This window comes from Anabrus simplex, chromosome 1 (genome assembly GCF_040414725.1).
Source record: "Anabrus simplex isolate iqAnaSimp1 chromosome 1, ASM4041472v1, whole genome shotgun sequence".
Classification (NCBI taxonomy): Eukaryota; Metazoa; Arthropoda; class Insecta; order Orthoptera; family Tettigoniidae; genus Anabrus; species Anabrus simplex.
Genome location: NC_090265.1, coordinates 958,510,475 through 958,528,057, shown reverse-complemented (window position 1 = coordinate 958,528,057; position 17,583 = coordinate 958,510,475). Strand labels below are relative to the sequence as shown.

Sequence of the window (17,583 nt, the reverse complement as noted above, 5' to 3'; positions counted from 1 at the left end):
GAAAAATTCAGTACCATAAATTGAAATAAAATAAGGTACAACAGGGTAAGTAACATATAAAATTCCACACATCGAATATATCATGTAACAGAACAGATCCAGGCACCGAACCCCACTATCCACAGCGACATACACATGTCATTGTTTTGTCATTATCAAAAACAAAATGACGCTATGTATCAAGCCCGGCTCAACCAACGAAAAATGAGGATAACAAAGCACAGAAAATGAGATGGATAGCACGATCTGTCATCATGTACCGCAATCAACTTGTTTGTTGTTTGTCCAACCCTTGTCCCGTTTCTCTAGGGGTCGGGTATGAGGTGAGATGAATCAAGATAATGCAAGGTAAGGACGACAGCAATACCACATAATCCAACTGATGAAATTTACAAGGATAGAAATTAATTTTAAATACTAAATAAATATTCCATCTAGGCAAAAGATGACCTCTACAACACCTTAAAGTTTTCAAATTTTAAAATAGTTTGTAGAATATAACAGGTTTAAATGCAATATAAAAATTGGGCTCAAAACAAATCACATAGAACCAAGCTATGCCTGAAACACAATGCACACTAACATTTGACCGTAACAATTAATATTATGTCATTCTTACACCACCTGAAGCAATTCACACCATAATTTAAGTATCTAGAGTGCTTGGATAAAATTTTCTTCAGTGACATTAATAATACACTGACTGACAGAGCAAATGCAACACAAGGAAGGAGTGGTCAGAACTTTATGCCAATTGCAGGGTAGACTGACGTCACTGAGGTATGCTCATGATGTGAAATGCGCCGCTGTGCTGCACACGTAGCGAACGATAAATGGGACAAGGCGTTGGCGAATGGCCCACTTTGTACCGCGATTTCTCAGCCGACAGTCATTGTAGAACGTGTTGTCGTGTGCCACAGGACACGTGTATAGCTAAGAATGCCAGGCCGCCGTCAACGGAGGCATTTCCAGCAGACAGATGACTTTACGAGGGGTGTGGTGATCGGGCTGAGAAGGGCAGGTTGGTCGCTTCGTCAAATCGCAGCCGATACCCATGGGGATGTGTCCACGGTGCAGCGCCTGTGGTGAAGATGGTTGGCGCAGGGACATGTGGCACGTGCGAGGGGTCCAGGCGCAGCCCGAGTGACGTCAGCACGCGAGGATTGGCGCATCCGCCGCCAAGCGGTGGCAGCCCCGCACGTCACGTCAACCGCCATTCTTCAGCATGTGCAAGACACCCTGGCTGTTCCAATATCGACCAGAACAATTTCCCGTCGATTGGTTGAAGGAGGCCTGCACTCCCGGCGTCCGCTCAGAAGACTACCATTGACTCCACAGCATAGACGTGCACGCCTGGCATGGTGCCGGGCTAGAGCGACTTGGATGAGGGAATGGCGGAACGTCGTGTTCTCCGATGAGTCACGCTTCTGTTCTGTCAGTGATAGTCACCGCAGACGAGTGTGGCGTCGGCGTGGAGAAAGGTCAAATCCGGCAGTAACTGTGGAGCGCCCTACCGCTAGACAACGCGGCATCATGGTTTGGGGCGCTACTGCGTATGATTCCACGTCACCTCTAGTGCGTATTCAAGGCACGTTAAATGCCCACCGCTACGTGCAGCATGTGCTGCGGCCGGTGGCACTCCCGTACCTTCAGAGGCTGCCCAATGCTCTGTTTCAGCAGGATAATGCCCGCCCACACACTGCTCGCATCTCCCAATAGGCTCTACGAGGTGTACAGTTGCTTCCGTGGCCAGCGTACTCTCCGGATCTCTCACCAATTGAACATGTGTGGGATCTCATTGGACGCCGTTTGCAAACTCTGCCCCAGCCTCGTACGGACGACCAACTGTGGCAAATGGTTGACAGAGACTGGAGAACCATCCCTCAGGACACCATCCGCACTCTTATTGACTCTGTACCTCGACGTGTTTCTGCGTGCATCGCCGCTCGCGGTGGTCCTACATCCTACTGAGTCGATGCCGTGCACATTGTGTAACCTGCATATCGGTTTGAAATAAACATCAATTATTCGTCCGTGCCGTCTCTGTTTTTTCCCCAACTTTCATCCCTTTCGAACCACTCCTTCTTGGTGTTGCATTTGCTCTGTCAGTCAATGTAATAATAATAATAATAATAATAATAATAATAATAATAATAATAATAATAATAATAATAATAATATGGTTGGCTGAACATGTTAAAAAGGCAATTAATTACAGGCAGTAATTTAACTGTCTCTGGTAATCTTCAAAACCAGTAGTTGTTTTAAACACAAAATATGTTCCAAAATGCCTCAAAATAGTATACATGAAATGACGAAGTCTTCGTAAGGTTCGTATAGCATAGTAGGTGGTAAACAACCAGTCAGTCATAAATAAATGGCACCACATACCACAAGGCAGGAAATTAGTCATAGTTTTTTTAACATTCGGTTCAAGACACAGTTAAATATATACCAGGGTAATGGAGCTTAAGAGATACTCAAAGACAAAGACACAACAAAGAAAGTTCAGTTCTGCAATATAATAAACAGGTACGCTACTTACGTACTGGTTCATATTCCAAGCAAAACACACACAAAATTTGTGAAAAAGGAAATTAATAAAAGAATCCACCACTCAGGTAACAGTCTTGAGGTTATTCCAGGGTCAAAGCCCTTCTTGAAGAGGAGGCCTGGACCTGCAACGGTTTTTCTTACACATTGGCCGAAGATCGTAATGTTATTTGCATGTTTCATTCAAAGCAACATGACTAGCAAGCTTGCTGGCTACAACTGCTGAGGTTACACAGTCTACCGCCAGGTAATGTGTCAAATCGTCATAGTACGTGGACAAGTACCAACCGGCTAAAATTTCAGTTCTCAACAAAACAACTGAACATACTCAATTCACCTTAAACTGACAGTTCAAAGTCTCTGAAATATGATGGAGTTCATGTCAAAACCATAATAATACTTGTAATGGTTAATACCAGCACAATTCAATAAGCTTTAAATTTAAGAAGTGTCAAAATAAAAGAAAAATACTTAAGGAAAGAATGGATATTGTGTGTACCTGGGAACTTGACAAGAGAATGACATGCTAGGTGACAAGAAGAGATCTGTTATATTTTTGGATGAAACATATATCCATCTATCGTACATTGTAAAACAGTGATGGCAGGACGATTCAAATGAAAATATACTGACTTTGGATTGTGCAGGTCAGAAGTGGATCACAGTTCATGTAGGTAGTGAAAAAGGGTTTGTACTAGACAGACTGTGCATGTTCAAATTGAAAACTAAAGCTGGAGATTATCATGACAAAATAAATGGCAAGAACTTCATCACTTGGATAAAAACACAGCTGGTACCGAATATATTGTATCATAGTCATGGACAATGAAACATAACACACCCATACAGTAGGAAATATAAGATAAAGACCAGGCTAATGATAAATAACATACAATGAAGAAGACCCATGCAAGTATTAATTACTTAACTTGGTGCAATTGTGTAAAATGCACCAGGACATGCCATGGATGATTATTTGAAATCTTTGCGTGACTTGGTGGTAAAATTACCTCCATATCACTGTGATCTGAACCCAACAGAATTAATATGGAGAACTGTAAAGCATCGAATTACTGACAAAAATGTGAACCAGTTACTCAAGGACAAAGCGCATCATAACAGACTCTTTTGCAACTGTTATGAATGAATGGAATGAAGCAATTGAAGAATGGGCAAAAGAGAAAAATTGTTGTTCTTACGCAAGGATCAAGGAATGGCAGAGAAAGTGTAAAAGTTCAGTGGGTACCACTAAAGGTAGCAAGAACATTTCATTACCTTGGGAGTGTGATATCGAAAAACAGAAGAATGACACAGGAAATAAGCACCACAGTGCAGTTAGCTGGACAGTTTTAGTAGGATGTGAGAGGACTTGTTATGGAGTAAGGCAGAACCAATATGATGCAAGGAAATCATGTGCAAAAACTACTTTCTACCAATTATGATGTACGGAGCTGAAACTTGGGTAACAACCAAAGCAAAGGAAAGTAAAATCCAGGCAAATGAAATGAAATTGCTAAGAAGTATGCTGACCAAGACAAGACAGAACCAAATAAGAAATACAGTAATACAAAAAACACTAGGGGTGTACAAAGTGGGAAAGCGAGTAGAACAATTAGGACTGAAGTATGGGCACATTAAAAGAATGAGAGGAACGAGGATCCCGAAGTTGAAGCTTGAACTGAAGGTTGGAGGGAAAAGACCTACAGATAGACCTGGGAAACACTGGAGAGAACAAACTGAAAATGATTTATGGAAGAAAGTGGCAAACTTTCAAAATGTCTTTGATGAAGAATGGTGGAAAGACAGGCAGGGATGAACATCAATGATCCACAATTCAATCCAAGATCAAATTGGACAATGGGAATGATGACGACGACGATGACGACGACGACGACGACGAGTGATGAATGGAAGAAAGACACGTTGACAAGTTATTAGCTGAGTATTGGAAGAGGGGTAGACTACTTCAAGACATTGAAGAAAATGAAAATCCACAGCCTGTTTCCAGTCATTTGACCAGGTCAGGAGGGAACAAATGAAGCCCCCATCTAGCAACGAGGATAGGAATCGTGCTGGCTGCCAAAGCCTGTCGCACTGCTCTGGGACAATGATTAATGATTGAAAGATGAAATGAAATGATATTGGAGAGTGTTGCTGGAATGAAAGAAGACAGTAAAAACCACCCAGAGAAAAAACCTGCCCCACCTCTGCTTTGTCCAGCACGAATCTCACATGGAAAAACCGCGATTTAAACCACGGAACCCAGTGGTGAAAGGCCGGCCTGCTGTGCCACTGAGCCACAGAGGCTCCCTCGAAGACACTGAAGAACTCATGACGGCAGTGACAGTGATAGTGATTTCAACATTGAAAATGACAGTTCAGCTGACAATGAAATATCAGAAATATAGGAACTTACGAGTATCAGTATTTACGAATGGCCAGTACCCTTTGTAAGCACCTCAACATTACACTGCGAGATCACATCTGAACTGGATATTGCTTATTCGATATGGTAAGGTGGTTTTTATAAGTGTATTACGGTAAATTGTTCTCGTCGTGTTAACAGCTGAACTTTCGAATGTAAGTATCGATTCTCAGAAGTTCTCGAATGCATTACATTCAATTCTGCCCGTCACTAATCCTATCAAATTGGAAAGAGAAAAAAATATCAAAACTTCAGAAATTACGGTTATTTGTGACCTTGGACTCAGCTGGAAAGCGCGCTCGCTGCACATGTCAGTACGAGTTGGAAATGATACAAACCATTTACAAGTAACGTGCACAAATGAAACAACTGCGGTTTCTGACTTTTAACATGAAAACGTAAAATTCCCTGTCTTATATTAAGACCAAAACAGTAATAGGCAATCCCAAGACTTCCCATGGCCTTTTGTTGTGAGGTGCAACATCTGTTCTTGTCTCGATAACATAGCGACAAGTAGCAGCGCACCTAATAAGGTCATTGACAGCAGAGAGCAAGTACATGTTTGTTTATTCAGACTAGTGCAATAATATTTCGTTCATGGTTAAATTTAGCAAACAATCGAACTGAAGAATTTGACGGTTATAAAAGTAACTAGCATGGTCATCACGTAACCGGCAGCATAGTAGCAGCTCGCCCCATAAGGTCATTGACAGCAAGGAGGACATATTGTTTGGTTCAGACCAATGTTACATCACTTTAATTTATGGATAAATTAGATGAAATGAAGAATTGATGGGATTAAGAGGAGGAAATTCTAATTCATAAGAGGTATCGGAATTATAGCAGACTTAAGGAAAGAAGAAAAAGAAGAGAGCAGAAAATATTTTAAGAGAGTGACTAACTTTATAGGTGTTATTTATTATTTTCCAAATTGGCTATTTATTATTTATTATTTATGATTTTAAGATAGTGACTAACTTTATAGATGTTATTTATTATTTTACGAATTGAAACTATTTTATTTTAAAGGGTTCTACTAAATGGCAAAGTAAATGTTAAATTTAGACACGAAGAAACATTTTATTCTTTTTAAATGTAAATAAGGATGTAAAATTAACATATAGTGATTAATTTACGATTAAACGATTTCATCCTAATTATAAGGATTTTGTGTATTGGAAAGGTGGTTCTTTAATTATTATAATTTGATACTCTGAACTCCAATACGGTTGAAAAAAAAAGAGATTTATAAATTGTAATGGCTATTTCTAGCAGAGTGCAGCCCTTGTAAGGCAGACCCTCCGATGAGGGTGGGCGGCATCTGCCATGTGTAGGTAACTGCGTGTTATTGTGGTGGAGGATAGTGTTGTGTGTGGTGTGTGAGTTGCAGGGATGTTGGGGACAGCACAAACACCCAGCCCCCGGGCCATTGGAATTAACCAAATTAAGGTTAAAATCCCCGACCCGACCGGGAATCAAACCCGGGACCCTCTGGACCGAAGGCCAGTACACTGACCATTCAGCCAACGAGTAGTGATTAATTTAATAGATTTTATTATTTATGATTTGAAAATTCTAGTTTAAAGTCTGTAACAAATGACATAGTAAGTAAGTGAAAGGTGAAACACAGAGAAATATTGTAATAATTTCAAGATTTATATATAATTGTTCTATTTGTACCAATGCACCAAGTTTAAAGATTAATTAATGTTTGGCACCGCTGAAGAAGAGAGTAGTTGGCTCTCGAAACTTGTACGGTAATTAAATATAATAAAATATGTAAAGTATTGACAAGGCGGGAAAGTGTTCTATAGAGATTTGAACATAATCATATACGATAATATTAAAATACTAGATTTGTGCAAGATTTGTGTTAAGAAGGAGCAGTTTCGATTCCTGCCTGAAAGCCCAGTTGCTATACAGTGCACTGAGGAAAGTGCCGAAAACCTGTTCGGCAATACAATCGAAAAAAGTAAAAATATAATCATCTAACCTGGACATAATGTGGACGTTTTCTAAGTGTGAACATTTGAGGAAACTCATTCCATCTTCAAGTCGAGCTGTCGAAATGCTCTGTATCGCCTTACAATTATTGTGGCCACCCTCCGCTTTTTAATTTCCGAGATTCTCTAAACAATACCACCCGAATGCGATGCTAAGATGGTCCCTTATGCAAGTTCACTGCCAATCGCTCTAATTATCGCAATGACGGGGCGTTAACGCCAAGATCCATAAGTATGCCATAGCTGTCCTTTCGTGAGATACAGTTTATTGAAAAACACTTGATCGAGGATTTAGCGTTCATGGGACAGAAATTTCTGGACGGTTGATCCGAGAAATTGTTTCTTCAAGGAACGGATGTGGGATTTTTACAACATGATTTAATTACGATGCTCGCGGGACCACGTAATTTGAACGCATGATCCGGGAAAACGTAGGTTCCGGGAATGGATAATCGAGGTTCCACTGTATCAGTGAATACACAGTCTGCACTCTCATACTCGTCCTGCTCTGTCACATTAGCTGACAGAACTAGCGCTTACATTAGAACCTCTGTTCTCTAAAATGTTTTTAATTCAAATGATAAAAAAAAGGAAGATTCGAAAAAATTAAAGTAATATTGTTTGTTGCATTATGACAAGGGAATAAATGAGTAACAGAATGCATGTACTCTGATCATGACTGCCTCCTTCCCTTCTCTATTGCAAACTCAAGTTTATTTTGGCTCTATACTTCCATTGTTTGCTATGTTATGACAAAGAGGATGAGTAACAGAACGCATGCACTCTGGCCTTGACGGCCTCCTTCCCTTCTCTACTGCCAACTCCACTTGTTTTGGCTCTTTCATTAGTACCCTAGTAATTGCCCATCCAGTGGTGATTGTATCTTTTTTACAACATGCTTTTATTGCACATCATGTCAACAAAATCAAAATGGGCCGAAAAATTAGCAGCAATTAAAAGAATTAACATTGGTCAGATTTTGCATACAGTGGCAGCTGATTTTGGTGTTGGTAATTCCACTGTTTCTGACTGGGTCAAAATGGAAAAGAAGACTGAAGAGCATACTTCAAAAATGCCTAACAAAAAACAATGCAAGCCTGTCAAAACAAGAAAGTAAATGAGGCTGCGTTTCTATGGTTCACGCAATAGGGAGAGAGGAGGGAGTACCGTAGTTTGGATTTATTAAAATACATATGGTTAACACTGTATAGGTATTGTCTTAATTTACTTTCACCTAAAACATCAAAAAACGTTTCTTAACCTCAAAAAATGACATTTTAATAATTATCGGCAATTTTTGGTTATCCAAATCTACCTTGCCCCATTCATTCCAGTTCACAGATGTTGCACGGTATATTGCATGGCTTCCAGGGTCTTACTTCAATTTGCCATGCTTTATATTACTGTCCATGCTATTGTATAGCGCAGCCAGGCTAAGTGGTTCAGACGGTTGAGGCGCTAGCCTTCTGATCTCCAACTTGGCAGATTCAATCCCAGCTCAGTCCGGTGGTATTTAAAGGTGCTCAAATATGCCAGCCTTATGTCAGTAGATTTACTGTCACATAAAAGAACTCTTACGGGACAAAATTCTGGCACCTCGGCATCTCCAAAAACCATCAAAAGTAGTTAGTGGGACATAGAAACAAAACATTAATTATTTTATTATGTATAGCACAGTACCAGTAGTACTGCTAAGGCTTTTTTCTACAAATTCATCAACAAAGGGTGCCCACAGCTAAATGTCTGGTATTTTAGTGGTCTCTCAAAAAACAGCAACTTCTTTTTAACATAGCAACTTAAAAACCTGAAATAATTTAATAAAGAAAACAAACAAAAGCAAGATTCATCTTCCTCAGCACATCTGTAAGGTATGAAAATGTAATTCTTTCCATTTTCGATCTTACTAATATAAGTTTTATAATAGTTAATGTTATAATATTTTGTGTAATGTATATGTTTGTATGAATGTACCTATGCTTATTTCTCAGATCTTACTAATATAGGCATCAAACTTACCTCACAGCCCTTCATTATGAGATTTCGTGCAGCTTGAACTTTACCCGTCACTTCCTCCAGTCGGGCTGATGCAATCCATGCAGGAGGGTGATTTGGATTTGTCTCACGAACAGATTTTAGCAACAAGCGTGCTTTCTTTATGTCACTGCAGACAACAGAAACAACAGTTAAAGGTTGAAGTTTGTTGAACTTAAATTATTTTAAAAACATTCAAGCTCTTTAGCTCCTTTCAATCGTGAAATTACCAGCATTTCACCCCAGTGTAGCAGTGGGCTCATCATTGGACTGCTACACTTTCAAACACGCTGGCGCCTAGTGCGCCGTTGAGATACCGTCACTGCATTGTCCTACATAGGAGGCTTGTAGTGGTGTCTCTGAGGGTGGGAGGGAGACTTGGCCTTTTCCCCCACTGCTGCGCTGGCTTAGGACTGCCAGCTGGCACAGATCTTATTGGTCAAAGGTTGGGTGGTACCCCCCCTTCGAGCTTTTACTCTTTGCGACTTTGCTCTCAAAAACAACAGTCGCCTTGGGCGCAGTAATCTTCATGGGTACCAATGTTGTGATTGACGACCGTCACTGCACTGTCCTACATAGGAGGCTTGTAGTGGTGTCTCAACAGCGCACTGGCCACCAGCACCTTGTAAAGTTGTAGCAATCCAACTGATGAGCCTACTGCTAAACTGGGGTGAAATGCAGGTAATTTCACAATTGAAAGGGGCTAAAGAGCTTAGATGTTTTTAACATATGCAATTAATGAAATTAAATTATGGTACAAGTCGCTGACTTTTCAGTTACAATACAATGCACTATTCTCAATTAAGGTAACTCATATACTCCTATGCAATCTGAGATAATCTGTTCCCAGGGAAGACAATGACTATCCAGAGAGTGTATATAAGTTGCCTTGATAAAGTATACTGATAATGTCTTTGAGATGGTGGCAAACTATACATAACGTACACAAAACAACAGAACCCAGGCAAGGAGTGTAATTTTACATCAGGTTAAAGCAGTGACACAGTACATGAAGCAATACGAAAAATAATATTTACCATCACCTAAAGTGATTCTGGAAAAAGTACAAACAATCAAGTATCATCTCTCTTTTTTTTTTTTTTGGTTACAGATGGCTTTACATCGCACCAACACAGATAGGTCTCATGGCAACGATGGGAGGTGAATGGGCTAGGATTGGGAAGGAAGCGACCGTGGCCCCAATTAAGGCCCAGCCCCAGCATTTGCCTGGTGCTAAAATGGAAAACCATGGAAATCCCACATCTTACAGTATATGAAAGAAATGAAGAACAATTAGAAGAAGAGCAAGGAGAAAACCAGAGAGGTTTTAGACCATGCAGAAGTTGTGCTGAGCAGATCATTACTCTCAAATTAGTTATGGGATATTACAAGAAACAAAATAAGTCTCTTTCAATAACATTCATAGATTTTAAGAAGGCATACGACTCCATACATAGGCCTTCAATATTAAAAATTTTAAGGAATTTTGGGCTCCATCCAAAACTAATTAAACTTATAAAATTTACTTTAACTGATAATCAAAAGTTAAGTTTGGTGGGGAAATTTCTGATCCATTCATGATTAAAACTGGTTTAAGACAAGGTGGCTGTCACCTTTGCTATTTTACTGTGCATTAGAATATGTAATGGGAGAATGGTTCAAAGGGAATCCTAAGAACATAAAAATTGGAAGTTATAAACAAAAAATTAGTTCTGTTTGGGGTTTACTGATGACCTTGCATTATTATCCAACAAAATTAAGGAAAGTGAGCATCAAATCTCTGCAGGAAATAGGTCTTAGAATTTTTGAAAAAAGTGAAATCAACCACCACTCGAAAATAAAATTATACTGATGAACATAAAATCAAAATTGTTGATAAATTTGAGTATTTTGGTGAAATTATTACAAGTTATAATCTAAATAACAAAAAACCTGGCAAAACAGAACAAATAAATTAAAGCAAATTATGTCACCAAAAACACATACAACAAAAAAAGCTTACTGAATGCAGCAAAATTAAGACATTAAAAAACAGTCACACAGCCAGAGTGACATGCAAGTGAAACCATTTTCAAAACTACTAATACAACTGAAACTGATAAACCCAAACTATGGTACTCCCTCCTCTCTCCCTATTGCGTGAACCATAAAAACCAGCCTCATTTACTTTCTTGTTCTGACAGGCCAGTGAATTTGTCCTAGTTTTTTACTTGTAACACACTGAACGTTTTAGACTAAGAGGTCCATAACCTCGCCATAATCACTTATTGTTTTGATTCCGTCATGTCTAATTTGTTTTCACTCTTTCCCTCATTTTGTTTTAACACATTTTTTAGCATCAATTATGTAAAAATAACTTTTTTAAAACTGAAGATGGCTCAAATGAGTTGAAACATGTATGACTATTATTACTCCATCTAATGATGGAGATGTGTAGGTATTGGATAAGAGGATATATTAAATTTCCTTTGTAAAGTGAAAACTGTCAATACGGAATAATTGTAATATCTTGTAATGATAACAGTATACATCAACATTTCAGATACTGTGTAGTAGCCCTCGTCAAGATGAAATTATACAACTGTATTTTTACAGCAGTAAAAAGGCTACCAAGGGAGGCTATAGAATTGGTAGCACATCTCCTTGTTCCTCAATCTCTCTATATATAAAATAACGTCCTGACTTGACTGACTGACTGGCTCATCATCGCCGAGCCCAAACTACTGGACATAAAAGAATGAAAATTCGAGGATACAGTGTATATTATGTAGATGCTCACCAAGGGTGGAATTCTGGATATTCTGTTGCTAAGGGGAGTGAATTGTTTAAATGAGTATAACCATATCTCAAACACTAAAAAGTTTACAGACGTAAAAATTGATATTTGAAATCTCCTTTAAAAATAAAGAAATATGCATTTTTTGTTTTTGGAAAATCCCACTAAGGGACTTAAAAAAGGTGAAAAGGGGGTTGAATACCTTTTATGAGGATACTGATATCTTAAAAACAGAAGATGTTACAGCCATGAAAATTGGTATTTGGAAACTCCTTTCAAAATAAATACGTCTTTTTTTGGTTTGGAAAATCCAATTAATGGGGGTAGATAGGAGTGACAAAGATGTTACAGACGTGAAAATTGGTATTTGGAATCTCCTTTAAAAATAAACAAACACACCTTCTTTTGTTTATGAAAAATGCACTTAAATACCCCCAAAATTGAAAAGGTTACAGACGTGAAAACTGGTATTTGGAATCTCTTTTAAAAATAAAGAAACACCTATTTTTTTGTTTTTGGAAAATCTACGTAAGTGCCTGAAAAGAATTGAAAAATCAGGTGATTTGTGAAATGAGTACCGCTCAAAAACTAATCATGTTACAAACAAAAGACTCGGTATTTTGAAAGTCCTTTTTGGAAAATACACTTAACGGGGGCAAAAAAAAGTGAAAAATGAGTTGAATTATTTTTTACGAGGATAATTATATCTCAAAAACTGAAGATGTTATAGATATAAAAACTGATATCTGGAATATCCTTAAAAAATAAAGAAACATGTTTTTTTTTCAACTTGAGAGAAGACTGTTTTTCACATGTACAGTTCTATGTCACATGGTCATCTTAGCCCCAAAAGGCAATAACACAAACATGCTTTACAAAGAGTTTCTGGGGTAAATGAAACGTAATTTTTTGGTGAATTTTTATACTTTACGGATTTTCATATAATGTCTTAGTACAGTACCGAGGAACGATTACTTTTATCAAATTACGAAATCCATGCAAGCAAAGCCGCGGGTAACTGCTAGTCTTGAAATAAGATTTGAGAAAACCTCAGTTCTGGCTGCTATTCACCAGTACATGGTTTTCTCTACCAAGAAGATATTGATATTATGAAATATGACAACTGTTTCAATAAGAAAGTAGAGGAAACTTTGTTCAACAAACGTCCACCTGTTCAACATAAAAATAATAGAAAATGACCAATATTAACTCTCCTGCATTCAACCTATATGCAGGGGTTTGTTCGAAGCAGCTCAAACTAATTTTTGTGATTTTGCAACCAAATTACAAAAGTTCAACACGTAAACAGTTTAACACATATTAACATAATAAATCACACTAATATAGGAAACTATGAGCATTTCAGAAATGAATATACCTTAGACGTATTATTATTGGTAAAGCTGAAAAAAAATTAAAATTTGAAAATATTTTTTGAAAAATAATTAATATTTTCAATGACAGAAAGATCAGACATTATCGCATTTTTCTTCTTTACTCTTAAACCTGAAAGAAGGAATATTTAATTCTGAATAATTTGATATCAGTATGATGTGTGTGCTGCAATTCCCTCATGAAGTATGACACACTGTACAGTACATGTGACTGTCATCGATGTCAGGTTCTTCACGGTCCGATGCATGGTAAGCAGCTGTGACTGTGCAAAAATCTTCAGGAGTAAAATCGTTACTTCCAACATAATGGGAATAACTTTGACGAAAAAAAAAGTCACTAATACTGTCAAGGATATCAGAAGCATTCAACCTCGAGCATGACCCTGCCATTACGAGAAAAAGATGACGCAAGCTCATGCAAAAACAGAGTAAAGGTGCGTCCACACCAAGAAGTTTTCTCTAACTTTGTTAATAAACACTGTTAATGAACAATGTTCAGAAACATTTTTGTATGTTATTAAACAAAACAGTGTGTTATTTAACTTTTCAAGAACGTTGATAAAATTTCTTGAACTTTTGTGAATGAAACTTTTCATTAACTCTTCATGTTTTCGTTAACATTTCAGTTTGCACATGGCGAGGACGCAATTACAGCATGCAAATTCATAGTGCGGATTACAATGATTTCTTATTCCTTTTTAAAACTGACTATCAAATTACAAGCAAAAGTTCTAATATACAGCACCTTTAATTCTGTATGATATTCTTTTAGCTGTGTTCTAATGTAGTTTAATTTCCAGCTTCGCTCTAACACTTCAAAGACAATAACTGAAATTGCTTGTTTTGATACTCTAGACAAATACTATATAAGTGAATGTCACCAGTTGCTAGGAATCTCAAAGTTATAACCTATCTACAGTAGAACCTCGATAATTAAAAATCGGTTAATTCAAAATCTCGCCTAATTCGAAGCAGCTCTCATTCCCGGAAACATGAGGTACGGTTTTGCATGTTATTTAAACCATTTAATTCAAAATACGGATAATTCGTAATTCGAAGTACAATGTCGGTCCTGTTACCGAAATTCAGACTTTTAATTCGAAACTGCCTTTACAGTTTAAAAAAAAATTAGTATTTTACAGAGTAATTTAAATTCAACATTCTCCACGTCATGAAAGAACGCATCTTCCAAAACATGCAGGGGTAACTTTGCGTACTTTTACCTACTTCGGCGTATCTACAGTGTGCTTCATATCTGCTATGTTTGAGCGAAATCGTAATTATTTAGTATTTGGCGTTTTAGGAATGCCACAATATCACATAGGCCTAGCAGGCAGTGTGCAGAGAGGTAGAATCCGCGAACACTGGTGATGCCGACAGTTGGCGCAAAAGCGTGGCTTATAGCCTATAATTAATTCCTACACACCAAACAATATTGTCAATGCTGATGAAACTGCATTGTTTGTTTGTTTTATTTTTTTAAATGCTGAGGCCAAACGGACTTATGGTTTTAAAGGAAATAATTGCCAGCCGGGAAATGTACTGTGTTGCTATGTAGTGCACATGGAACCGAGAGATTTCCTTCCCCTGTCATAGGAAATTTCGAAAAGCCACGATGTTTTAAGGGCGTCGGGCACTTACCATGCCAGTACAAGGCATCTAAAAATGCAGACAGTACAGTAATCCAAAAGACAAAGCATTTGCACAGGGGAGCCAGCATAATTTTTCCTCGTCTTTGAATCATGTTTTTCTTCCTTTCGTTGCGTGAGGTTATGTTTGCCATTTTTATACAAGTGCATTTTTTGAATAATGTAAAAGCACCTTGTTGGATAAATTTCTGAAATAGTGTTTTCCATGGCATTTGAAAAGTTTAAACCGAGAATCAAGGTGACTGCATGCATTAATGGGCATTGCAAGTGTCATGGCGGGAAATCATACAAGTATAGTCACTGTAAACTGTTGTTGTAATGTGGACGGAAGCGAGAGACTTTCTCCACTTGTCATAGGAAAGTTCGATAAGCCGTGATGTTTTAAGGGCATTGAGTACTTTCCATGCAAGCGCATGGCGTCTAAAATGCATACAGTCCAGTAATTAATGAATAAAGCACTTGCACAGGGGAGCAAGTATAAACTTCTCTTCATCTTTGAATCAGGTTTTCTTTCTTTTGATTTCACTGAGTGAGGTTATGCTTGCTGGTGAGTTATCCAAGAGCATTATTTGAATACTGTAAATGCACCTTGTTGGATAGATTTTGGAAACAGTTTTTTCCCATGGCATTTGAGAGCTTTAAACTGTGAATCAAGGTTAACTGCATGCAGGAATGGGTCTTAGAATATATCGTGACGCCACAAGGGTTGGCATTTCCGAAGTACATGTTGGTTAATTCTAAATCACGTAATTCAAAGTCCAATTTTTGTGTCCCAATGACTTTGAATTAACAAGGTTTTACTGGTTCATGGTGTGGGTTACTGTAATCACGTCCTAGTTCGTGAACCATGGGCAACGGCTGAGTGGGCTAGTAAGTAGTCCTGAGAGTCGGAATACCAGTTGCTATGAAATGGGAGTGAGCATCTCGAACATATTATGAGTCATGGCCCTTCTTGTGCTCAGGCGGCTAGGACTATACAATCCACTGGTGGTCCATAACCCGTTAGAGGAGAGATCCTCACTTGGACTATGTGTAAGTAGGGTAGCATTCTGCTTCATGAATTTACCGAGCTCTGAACATTTTAAGCAAGCCTCAGACCAATGGGAGTAATGGAGTCCCACTCCCATTTGACAGGCGAGGGATTCCTTGGAAACAACTTGGCGAACGAAATGGAATTCGATGGGGAGCAATCAATACTAATGGGGGTTATAGAAGAAAGAAAGTAGAACTTGTTGAGTCAGCAAAGAGGATGCATCTGGATGAGCTAGGAGTAAGTGATATCCGGGTAAGGGGAGATAACGAGGAAGAGATAGGAGATTATAAAGTGTACTTGACGGGTGTTAGAAAGGGAAGGGCAGAGTATGGGGTAGGGCTGTTTATCAGGAATACTATTGCACGCAACATAGTTTCTGTTAGGCATGTAAACGAGCGAATGATATGGGTAGATTTGTCAGTTGGAGGAATTAGGACGAGAACTGTCTCAGTGTACTCACCATGTGAAGGTGCAGATGAGGATGAAGTTAACAAGTTTTATGAAGCATTGAGTGACATCGTGGTCAGGGTCAACAGCAAGGATAGAATAGTGCTAATGGGCGATTTCAATGCGAGAGTTGGAAATAGAACTGAAGGCTACGAAAGGGTCATCGGTAAATGTGGGGAAGATATAGAAGCTAATGGAAATGGGAAGCATTTGTTGGACTTCTGGAATAGTATGGGTTTAGCAGTTACGAATACATTCTTCAAGCATAAGGCTATTCACCGCTACACATGGGAAGCTAGGGGTACCAGATCCATAACAGACTATATCTTAACGGACTTTGAATTCAGGAAATCTGTTAGGAATGTACGAGTTTTTTCGATGATACAGACCACTATCAGATCTGTAGTGAACTAAGTATCTCTAGGCCTAGGGTGTAGAAAGTGAAATCTGTCCGCAAATGAATAAGGGTAGAAATTCTCCAGGACGAGGAAATTAGACGGAAGTGCATGGATATGATTAGTGAGAAGTTTCGAACAGTTGACAGTAAGCAGGTTCAGGATATAGATAGAGAATGGGTGGCATACAGGGATGCTGTAGTAAAAACAGCAAGGGAATGCCTAGGAACAACTGTTTGTCAAGATGGGAAAAGGCGTATGTCTTGGTGGAATGATGAAGTGAGAGCAGCATGTAAACGTAAAAAGAAGGCTTATAAGAAACGGCTCCAAACAAGGGCCGAGGCAGACAGGGATTGGTACGTCGATGAAAGAAACAGAGCGAAACAAATAGTCGTTGAATCCAAAAAGAAGTCGTGGGAAGATTTTGGAATAACCTGGAATGGCTAGGTCAAGCAGCAGGGAAACCTTTCTGGACAGTAATAAAGAATCTTAAGAAGGGAGGGGGGAAAAAGGAAATGAACAGTGTTTTGAGTAATTCAGGTGAACTCATAATAGATCCCAGGGAATCACTGGAGAGGTGGAGGGAATATTTTGAACATCTTCTCAATGTAAAAGGAAATCTTCCTGGTGATGTTGCGAACAGCCAAGTTCACAGGGAGGAGGAAAATGGTGTTCATGAAATTACGTTTGAGGAAGTGGAAAGGATGGTAAATAAACGCCATTGTCATAAAGCAGCAGGAAAAGATGAAATAAGACCTGAAATTGTGAAGTATAGTGGGAAAGCAGGGATGAAATGGCTTCCCAGAGTAGTAAGATTAGCATGGAATATTGGTATGGTACCTTCGGATTGGACAAAAGCAGTAATTGCACCTATCTA

The 17,583-nt window shown here is 38.6% G+C and overlaps 1 protein-coding gene across 3 annotated transcripts in view; it reads right to left on the bottom strand.

Annotated features, from left to right (window-relative positions):
- Prp6 (pre-mRNA processing factor 6) overlaps positions 1-17,583 on the bottom strand; it is a 323,443-nt gene that overhangs the window by 201,330 nt on the left and 104,530 nt on the right. For all 3 annotated transcript variants that reach the window (XM_068225312.1, XM_068225311.1, XM_068225313.1), the window contains exon 9: positions 8,998-9,142. In XM_068225312.1, coding sequence (XP_068081413.1) covers positions 8,998-9,142 — 145 coding nt within the window. The remainder of the gene's footprint in view (positions 1-8,997; positions 9,143-17,583) is intronic.